The sequence below is a fragment of the Empidonax traillii genome, unplaced genomic scaffold (assembly GCF_003031625.1).
Source record: "Empidonax traillii isolate 1590-97213 ecotype Southwest subspecies unplaced genomic scaffold, ASM303162v1 scaffold693:size341962, whole genome shotgun sequence".
In the NCBI taxonomy this organism is placed as follows: domain Eukaryota; kingdom Metazoa; phylum Chordata; class Aves; order Passeriformes; family Tyrannidae; genus Empidonax; species Empidonax traillii.
In genome coordinates, this window is record NW_020955886.1 from 281234 (window position 1) to 292138 (window position 10905).

At 41.9% G+C, this 10905-nt stretch overlaps 1 protein-coding gene across 1 annotated transcript; it reads left to right on the forward strand.

Annotated features, from left to right (window-relative positions):
- Positions 1-353: 353 nt before the first annotated feature.
- Positions 354-8104, forward strand: ANKRD1 (ankyrin repeat domain 1). Its single transcript, XM_027899873.1, has 9 exons — positions 354-466; positions 1890-2069; positions 3841-3978; positions 4069-4176; positions 4844-4942; positions 6060-6158; positions 6303-6401; positions 6567-6665; positions 7898-8104. Exons 1-9 carry the CDS (start codon positions 437-439, stop codon positions 8006-8008), a joined length of 963 nt encoding a protein of 320 aa, XP_027755674.1. The 5' UTR covers positions 354-436; the 3' UTR covers positions 8009-8104.
- The last annotated feature ends 2801 nt before the right edge of the window (positions 8105-10905 follow it).

The window sequence follows — 10905 nt, forward strand, 5'->3', positions numbered from 1 at the left end:
GAAGAGATGAAGTTATAATGCTGCATCAACAGGCAGCTGTCCTAGTGGGCACTGGGAACACAGAATGACTCGCATTGCTGAGCAGTGCAGTCATTGCCAAAGAATGATGAGCTCACATTTCATCCCGATTCACATACCCGGTGTGGTCAGACTGAGGTTCACCCCTCCTCGCCCAACTGACGCCCCCTCCCTCCCTGCCCCGACACCAGATCTGGCTCGTTAACATGTCTGGAATGAGCGCGAGCCTACCTCTCAGCTGGCAAGCGCAAGGGGCATACTTGGATTCCCAGGTTGGAAGATTATCTCATTCAAGCACAGTTCTCCCAAAGATATATAAGCAAAGTGAGTGTGGTGGTCCCTGCAGAGCTGGTCTGAGCCCTTGGGAGTTTCAGCCATACAGGCTGTACAGGAGTACAACCTTGGAACACCAGCAAATATGACGATGATGATGAAAGTAGAAGAGCTGGTAGGTACAACCTTCTCTCATTTATTCACAATTACTTTTCTTTCTAGGCCGTCATTACAACAGGCAGAGAAAGATGACCTCTCTGGATCAGTGATTTAGCAGGTTACCAGCACTGCTGTGCTCTAGGTGCAAGCCCTTATATACTTTTTGTTATCCTATTATATTTTCATTTTAACTTTTATTTGGGAAGGGGGCTCACCACAGATAAAGCTACGTAGCTGTTTGGACTTTGCATCAGAGCACAGTTCACCAGGAAGCAGAGACTGACCAGATTTAGCTATTTATTTGCCTTTGTCCTGGATTTTAATTCTTTTTTTTTAGAAGCTAGGAATTTTATGATCACTCTAAGTAATTCCAATCTAATAAGGCACTGAGAGAAGGTATTAATGCAGAAAAATTGAAGTATTTTGTAATACTAAACAAACAGTTTAGTAATAGTTTTGTTTTCTAATAATACACTAACAGTTCCTACAACCACTGCTGTTCACGATGTAGACAAGCCTTTGAAAAATAATGTCTAAACCAGACCACAGGTGATGGGACATGCCACTGCAGATCAGAATGTCTGATCTGTTCGAGAAACTGGGAAAACAGGAATGATACAGTGAAGCACCACTTTTATTTTCCCAGATGACTATGTTAAGATATAACTGCCATATAGCCTAACTAGTTAATGTTGTCTTAAATTCTTTGTACACATTTAATTGGGCATCAGGAATATTTCTGAAAGCTACTGAAAGCTGTGCTGCTGTGCAGCACCACAAAGCCCCTGCACGGGAACAACCTTTTGCCATTCTCTTGTAAATGAGACTTTGGTACTGACAGAGATGGGTAAAACCAGCTTAGAAACTATTCAACAACCTGGTTTAACTGCATGGGATGAGTTTCAATAGAGCTGGAAGGTCCCAGTGGAGAAAGCCTCTCCTCCCACACTACCTGCTCAGTTTCTGTACTCAACACCCACAGGCTGAGGGTGGTTGGTTGTGGTGGCTCTTTCCACCACAGCCTTTTAGAGCCTTCTGGTGAGTCTGACACAGGCTGGCAAATGAACAAACAAGAAAACCCTGGACAAAAAGGATGCTCTTCCCACCCCTCTGGCTTTTGTCGATACAGCAGCACCTCAGCTGCAGCCAGGCAGGGAGTTAGACCGAGAGCTGGCCTCATGGATCTGGATCCAAGCCCTGAAGATGCCAAGGGTGAGTTGCTGTGTGCATGTGGGAAATCTGCCCTCAGGCGAGACTGGTGTACCCATTTGCACATGCAGCTAACCCAGGCACAGGTGGAATGATGTCTGCACTAGGTCTGTCACACATCCTGAGAGCAGGACAGGAACGAGGTCCACCCTAGGGAATCCATGTTCCCAGGTGATGACCACTGCAGTCATGACACTGGTGATTATATTATATCATGTTTGCATTTACAGGTAACTGGGAAGAAAGTGGACGATAAAGAGACTGGCAGCTTCCTCCCTGAGGACTTCAAAAATGGGGAGTATGAAGCTGCTGTGAGATTAGAGAAGCAGGATGACCTAAAGACAGTCTCTGAGCACTCACTGACCCGAGGTGATCTGGCTTACAAGAAGGAGAAAAACCTAGAAGCAGAGGTAGGCTCTTGGGTTTTCTGCTTGGATTTTTATCATCCTGTGTGCACTTCCTGCTGCTGTCCTTGAAGTTTTGCCTCTCTCTAAATTAGAAATACATGCATGTGAGCTAAATAAACCCTTGGGAGATCTCCACCAAAGGAGGTTGGTCTAGAGTACACTGAACACCATGGAGATCTGCTGACATCTGTAGCTTATGGCTGCAGGCAGTAATGCTTTGAGGCAAAACCCAAAACATCCCCTATAATGTCTGACTGAAACTGCAGGGGCTCCCTCCTGCCCAGAATCACCTGGTGCCAGCTGTCAGTAAGGGGGGAGCAATCAGAGCCAGTTAGCCACCTTCAGCTTCCACACCTAATGACTGCTTCCAAAAATAACTAGCGCACAAAAGATGTAAGAGTGCACTTCTGAAGCCAGAAGTCTTATTTACCATGAAAAAGTTCTTTTTATAAAAACATGTCATTACACTTACTAGCACATTTGGGAAGAACAATTACAAATAAAAGTGAAACTGGTCTACAGAAACGTACCATTTTCTATTCCTGGAGCATGACAATTCTCCTATACCTCTAAGAACTGATGCTTTTTTCCCCCAAAACACATCTTGAATTCTTTGGTGAATAAGAAACCAACTGGCCTAAAAATTTAAAGTGGTTTGGAAATTAAAGTTTAACTCGAGGGGGAATAAGACTTTTTTCTGAAAAATGAAGAGTAGGAAAGTGAGCATCAGAAATATTAGAATAAACACTACTACTTAACCTTCAACAGAGACATTATTTCTTGCTATAGAGGCTTTTTGAGTTCCTCCAAAACTGTGTCCTAAGAACTTTCTGGGTCTCCAGTTGATCCACAGTCCACTCAGCCGGCATAATTATCTTCCATTACATCAATGATCTACAGATCAAACCCTAGATGCAGACAACAATAAAAAGAAAAGGTGGAAATAACCTGAATAAGAATTCAGTTGACAAAACTGTATGCTGTATGACAGGGTATCACCAAGGTATTTATCCTTAATGACACCATGAATCTGTCATCTGTATTGACCGAGTTACCCCTTGTTTCTGAAGTCAAGGACACCTCATGGGATCTCAGTTCAGGCAACACATTTTCCCTCGATATTGACAGTGCCCCATACTGACTTCATGCCTGGATGCTTTTTACAAGCAGCCTTGAAGAAATCTCAAACATTTATTGAACTGCCCATCAAGGACACTGAGGACATTCTTTGTAGCTTACCAAAATAAAACACTTGCTGTCTGAAATGCTAAGATCGGTCTAAACCTTGTTCTTTACTTAAGGGTATGTTTTTAACCAAAGAGAATTAAGTTCCAATAAATTAATGGCTGCATCATAAAAGCAGTTGAAGAAAAAATGTTTGGCGGAAGTCAGCTACAACTGCAGGAGTTTCCCAGCTCTCACGAACTGCACATGAGATTTTTTAAGTTGTGCCAGAAGGGACTGCAGTGCTGCTCTGACTCCCAGCCTAAATTCAAGCTATCTAGACCACAGCACATGGCTGAGGAAGAACTTAGGAAAAGGTCCAATGGAATACGAAAAAGTATAGATAACAAAGAATTTCTTACCCTTAATAACTTATTCTAATGGTCAAATAGCCCTATCTGTGAATAAGAATATTTTAAAAAGACAGTTTATTTCAAAGTTCATACAGTCTTAAGGGAATTCAGCTGAATAGTAACATGCCGTCCTGCCACTCTGAAAAGGAAGAGGTGGTCACACAGCTCAGCTTGCCGGCTTCTCTGATTTGTTTCAGCTGAAGAAGAAGAAATTAGAGGCAAGGACAAAACTTGAAAACTTGGAGGATCTTGAAAAAATTATTCAGCTGAAGAAGAAGAAAAAATGCAAGAAAGTGAAAGTGCCTGTTTTAAAGGAACCTGAACCAGAAGTTATTGTAAGTTACTTCAAAGTACCTTTTTCGGGAGAAAGCAGTGATGGGTGTTTGTGCCACACACATTTATGCCCTCTATATTCTTTCCATCAGACAGGACCCGTGGATATACCCACGTTCTTTAAAGCTGCGCTGGAGAATAAGTTGCCAGTAATTGAAAAATACCTGTCAGAAAAAGGGGATCCAAATGTCTGCGATGAGGTACAATCTTCCTTCCTAATGCAAAGCTTGCTACATAAGAGGGGTTATTATAGAACTGAAATAACTTCTACCACAAAGTTTTGTAGCTTCCATCCTTATGAGGAGAAAAAAAGGGAAGGGGGGAGTAAATAAATGCTGGAAGTTTTGTACATCAAGTTTTCTAGTGATAAACAGGCCACTGAAACTCTTCAAAGTCATATTACCTCAAAAGAGTCTTTATATTTAAAAGAAAAGCGGTTGGTGCCCAGGAAACCCTGATTATCAGTAGAAGGTGATCTTCCAAAGCTACAGATGAGGAGATAAGAAATTTGTCTGCAGAAAGACAGAAATAAGTGATGCTGCCTGCCCTCACACTCCATAATGCATGAGCTGCATTTGCAAAATGCAGCATAGCATGTTGGATGGGGAACTCAACAGGCATCATATTAAATTTGAATGCCATACTGCAGATACTTCTCACATCCTTTAAAATGCTGGGTAGGCAGCTCTCAGCTATCAGGTTGCTATTAACATTTAGCAGATTTCAGGTTTCAAAAGCATAAGCTCTTAAAAACAAATCAGCACAGAGTATGTATTTGCCATGGTCCTAGAGGGAAGGGGAGAAAAGATTTTAAAGATACCCTTGTGCAATATGTAATGTCTGACTTTGCACTGTTTCAATTGCCAGTACAAGCGCACTGCATTGCACAGGGCATGCTCTGAAGGACATCTAGAGGTGGTGAAAAAGTTGGTGGAAGCTGGAGCCCGGCTTGAACAGAAAGACATGGTATGCACATCTACTTACACCTCTTTCCAAAAACTGCTTGTTTTTTTATAAGTGCCAGGAGAAGCACTTACAGAAGTGCTTCTTACAGAGAAGGAGCATTAAAAGGCCTTACGGTGTCTTGTGAGTTTATCCTTCAAATAACACTTCTGAGAAGAGGTTTCACTTTTGAGGAGGGGGTGTCTGCCTTGCTTTGCCAAAATGGTTTCTGGAAAACACAGGAAGCAGAGGAACACGCTGGCCAGTCGAGTGCCACAAACAGTAAAGCCTAACTTAGGGTAAGAGAGCTGAGGTCAGGCTACCACTTCAGCCTGCTAGCAGGTGCTGGAGATACCACTGTCCCACGCCTGTATCCAGGGCTCACTGCAATGTGCACATTCTCCACCAGGATTTCAAGGCTGGCTTGGGAGAGCCCCCTGCTCCTCTGGAATGCCAGCCACAAGGGCTGCTGAGTATCAACAGCTTCTGCAGCTGTTTTTTTGCTTTTCCACTCCTAGCTCTTTGTCCCTGTGCTGAACAGTTGGCACTGGCCAGCCTTGCTTCTCCAGCAGTGTTCAGGGAGGGTGTGAGAAGCAGGAGGAACAGGCAGAATGGGACCACCAAGGGACATTCCAATCTTCCAGCAGAGCTCAGGGCAGAGAAACTGAATCTTGTAGAGTAAAGGGTTCTAATTCACTTTGCGGATCTGCATAAGTTGTCGGGGGGGTTGTCTGTTTTTTAAAGAGAATCATTCTTTCCCTTGAGCTTAATTTTCCATGCATTTTAGAACACAAAAGGCACTGAATAAATAATATTAACTAGCACATACCAGCCACATACCTGGCAAAAGACAACTTTTACGTTCACAGAATAGACAAAACACATCCTCTCTCACAGCAGCGTTGCCAAGATCTCTGTCTTTAGGAGCAACGTGCAGCAAGCATGAAGAGTGAGAAAATCACAGCACTGCAGAAATTAGGGCAAAATAAGAAAAGCTGTTACTAGAAACATTTCAGTAATCACAGTGAAGTGCTTTAGGGTAAATTGCACAAAAATTATTTTTGATTTAGAAATTTGATCAAAATAGTTTAATTTTTTTGATATAATGATATATTAAATTCCTTTTGTTTTCCTACTGCAGCTTCAATCTACAGCTCTGCACTGGGCATGCCGGGGAGGTAGTTTAGATGTTCTGAAATTCTTACTGGACAAAGGGATAAACATAAATGCAAGAGACAAGGTATGTGCTTCTGGGACTCCGCAGCTTTTTTAATTGGAGATGAAAAGCTGATCCTTACTCCTAGTAGATAATTTTTCGCAGCTGTTTTTGAAGCAGCTTTTACCTGTTCCATGCCATTGACAGCTTCCTCTCCTCCCCTCTCAGCTGCTCAGCACCCCTTTGCACGTGGCAGTGAGAACAGGGCGATATGACTGTGGGGAGCACCTCATTGCCTGTGAAGCCGATCTCAACGCCAGAGACAGAGTAAGTACCAACGACCTCTTACCTGTCAGCTACCAGGTGGCATCAAGCTGCTGCCTGCCTTCATGGTTCCACTTGCCTGTAAAAACCCCTGACTGTGCAGTTGGGGCTGGACTGTAGTGCTGGGCTGGCAGGACTGACACCGTGGTCCATGTCTCATGTCTCTAGGAAGGAGACACTCCCATGCACGACGCCGTGAGGCTGAACCGCTACAAAATGATCCGGCTTCTGATTCTGCACGGAGCAGATTTAACTCTAAAGAACTGCGTAAGTAACAGCACAAAGATGAAGCAATTCAAAATGCTTTAAAATAAGTTTCCCACCAGAGCAGTTCTGTAGGTTTTGAGGTTGGGAGAAGCTACTGTGAACAGACTTAATTAGATCAATTCAGAGCTAATTGAAGCAGAGCTGAGGCAAGGAAAGTGTAACTTAGGGGAGGTCAGGGAAAAAGAGAAAAACCCAGTACCCCTTTTAAAACCAGAAAGCATCAGCTGCCACTTAAACAGCATCACACCTTTCTAAGATTTATTTTAATTACTCGTATCATACATTGAAAAGATATAATGGACAGACACTTGCTCTGCACAACTCCTGGACTTCAACCACCACTGAGACAACAAAGATTGTAGCTTGTCAGAGAAATCTCCTTTCTGTTAAGCCCACAGCTGATAGCCAGCCCCAGCACTTCATCTGGATGACTGGCTGTTAACCTTACCACTGAGCAAAAAATCCCTGCAGCTCAAGGAGCTTCAGTAAGTCCCACATCTGACTCAGCTCACAGCCACTGCAGCAGCAGCAGTGTTGCTGGAGCTCTGTGGCTACTTGTTAAAATATAGCATATCATAGACCCTTTCTCCCAAATCCATACCTAGCATCAGTAGCATGGGGTTTAGCATTGCCAATGTTTTTAAATGACAGTAAGTCAAAACTTCAGGGGATAAGGAAGAAAACAGTCATTGGAGCACTCTGCACTCCCTACTCTCTGCCCATCTCCCTGAACAGGGCTGCTCTTGGCATTATCCTTCATCAGGGTATGACAACGACAGAAGATAAAAGCCCCAAAGGCCAGAGACTTGCTGTCTCAAACTTTGTCTGCACACAAAAATTGGTCTTATTTAATTCCTGTTAATTCCTAATACCCAAATTAAACCAGTACAAACTCTCATCTGAATTCTGCATTAAGAGAAATGCATCTTATTGAGGTTTCACCTAAATATATTTCTTATCAGTTGAAACTAGAAAATAAACACCTGCATGTTCTGCTAGTCACAGTATTTGCCAATATGGTTAGACCCACTGAAATCCAGTGAGACTTCATCAGGAGTCTGACCAGGACTCTGTAGAGCAAACTACTCTGACCTTACGGAGTGAGACTAAGTCTTGAGCCTGTGTGTGCAGAGGGGTCTCATGGGATGCACTGAACAAGTATTTAAGAAAGAACAAGGACTCAGCCCTCACTGGATGAAATTAAATCATGCTTCCTCTGCTTTTTTAACCAGCAAGGGAAAACCCCCATGGATCTTGTTCTTCAGTGGCAGAATGGCACCAAAGAGATATTCAACAGCCTGAAAGACAATTCCAAAAAGAGTGTCCATCCAGGCAAATTCTGAAGAGAGAAACCAGACCACTCTCTTTTTGCTGCTTTGAAATGCTTCACACAAACCTGGATGAAAATGGCCTTGAACATAGTATTTCTATTGAAAATATTTATGGCACTGGATTATTTGAGGCACCTTCACTGAAAACTGCAAAAAAACCCCTAAACAAACCTGCAAAGAAATTATTTTAAAAGACAGGTTAAATGTTAAAATTCCACTGGCTCTGAAATGGTTTTATTTATTTCTATTTATTATTTATTTATTTAAAAGCAATTTTTAATTATTCTTAATATTATTTAAGTTTTTTTTTAATAGAGCTTTACATCCTAATGCAATCTTTGTCAGCAACATAAATCCTTTTGTCTTAAATGGCAGTATTTCCAACCATATTAGCAACTTTCCTCAAGCCTTCCAATAGCTCTAAATAGCGAATACTTGTAATTGTTGCCTTGTCTCTGCTGAATTCTCACTATTAAAATAATCTGTGAAATGAGCGGTGATATGTGGAAGGGCAACGGAAGAAGGTTTACTGAGGTGCCAAGTGGATTTAAAGAAGTAGTTGAGTAATGGTGTTTACACAGGGTTTGGCAAATGTGGTTGATAAAGAGCTCGACGACAGAGCTCCAAACACCATGTAACCATTTGGACTGGAGGATTCAGATGTAATGTTGTGAAGGTGAGAGGAGACAGTATCAGAAATGTGAATTTTTTTAAGCCAGACATCTAAAAAGTATGATGACCGAAGAATGCAAAATCAGATTATGTATATTTGTAAATTTGTACTGCTTTTTCTGTACATTTTGAACTGATACATTTTAGATTAAATAAACAGAGTGGTTCTTTTTATTTGCTGGAGTGGATGATGGAGTGGTGAATGTGTGAGGGGTTATTTTTTCTCTCTTTAAAGGAAGTTCACATCTTGGCCTCTGTAAAATTTTTAAAAACTCAGAAGAAAAGTCTCAGCTGCAAGAGCAGCCAGCCCTCATGCCACCTCCCTGCCACTATTAGATAAATCCCATCTCTTACTTATTTTAATGAAGGCAGATATGAAAGCAGAAAGACAGTACTTGAGTAAATAGTAAAACAAAGTTACATTTTTATTACTGGGTTTGGTTAAAAAAAAAAAAACTCATTTCTCAACAAGTCAGTACTTACTGTGTGGAGCACAAGACAGCTCCAGTTACCCAAGCCAAGGGAGATGCCAAGTCCTGTTAGGAAAAGCAGACACTTCTCTCTCCACTTTAGTAGAAGCAGGACAACCTTTGCAATGCTGCCATCCAGGGCACCGTGTCCCATTGCACAGACTCATAGAACAATTTGGGCTGGAAGGGATCTTTAAATGTCATCTAGTCCAAACCCCTGCAAAGAGCAGGGACATCTATTCAACCAAACTGCTCAGAGCCCTGCCCAGCCTGACTTTTAATGTTTCCAGGGATGGGATATCTACCACCTCTCTGGCCAACTTGTGCCAGTGTTTCACCACCACCCTCATTGTAAAAAACTTCTTGCTTATATCCAATCTAAATCAACCCTCTTTTAGTTTAAACCCATTACCTCTTATCCTACCACAATAGGCCTTGATAAAAATTCTGGCAAGATCTTACTTATAAGCCCCCTTTCAGTACTGAAAGGCCCCAATAAGATGTTACTGGAGCCTTCTCTACTTCAGGCTGAACCCAGCTCTCCCAGCACCTCCTCACAGGAGAAATGCTCCAGCCCTCTGATCATCTTTGTAGCTCGCTCTGGCCCACTCCAAAGGTCCATGTTCTTCCTGTGCTGAGGACCCTTGAGCAGCATGGACAACTGCAGATGGGAGAGAGCAGAGCAGAGAGGCATTACATGCTGTATTCATGCACCGAACACATTTTGCTTCTTCTCTGGTCACAGCATCACTTTGGAGGTAAGTCCATAAATGACAAACTACTGTATGCATATATATATACTACTCTCCAATACCTATAATAAAATGGTCACAAAGTCAACAAATAAAGTGGTCAAGTCACTAAGTCAACAAATAAAATAATAACATAGAGGAAAAATATCTCATTATTTTTTTGAATGAAGCAAAAGCTGCTGTGACTTACACCAGCATTATACAGAGCTGTTAAGTCTACTGAGAACTTCCTCTATTCTGCTCAGTCCAGTTACCAAGAGCTCAGAGATGACCCAATATTTTATGTGTTATGACTTCCATTTGTTGTCAGGTGCTAATAGAGAACTGGAATATTTGTAGTAAAGCTTACTCAAGTATCTTGAGTACAGTAGTTAATATAATTTTTATATTAGTTTATTAAAAGAAAAACTTCAATCAACATTTGGAAGAGCTCTGAAAATGCTCTGCTGATTATATATCTGTTATGACTGGTTTTTTTGGCAGCCAGATTAGGTTTACTGAGGCACTGGAGGAAGGAAAGGCAAGAGGCAGCAAAATGAACACGTGCATAGACAACAATTCCAGAACAGGACATAAAGAAGGAAATGATGCAGTAAAAATGATGTGACGTGGAGACTGTTCAGGCCTAGGTGAGACAGTTGTTACACTGCAACTGAAACACACCATGCTGAGCACACATTCAGTGTAACCTTGGGCTCTTCCCTCCCATCTCTGATAACCATCTAATGTTGCTGCTTGGTTTTAAGTGCTGCAGGACACTGATGGCCTTTGGGATGTATATCTGACAGGTTAGGTCAGTCACTCCTACTGTAACACAAATCCAAGATACCTTCCACAAATCCAAGATACCTTCTAGCAATTGACAAATCCTGGAATCTTCATTACAGCCACTGATCACAAAATGGACTGGGAAGCAGATTTTTTTTTTTACTGCACTATTATTTCTTCACAGGCCATTGAAGGTAAACTTCATCTACTGGCTTGCAATTGTACAGAGATGTGTTTAAAACTTAGG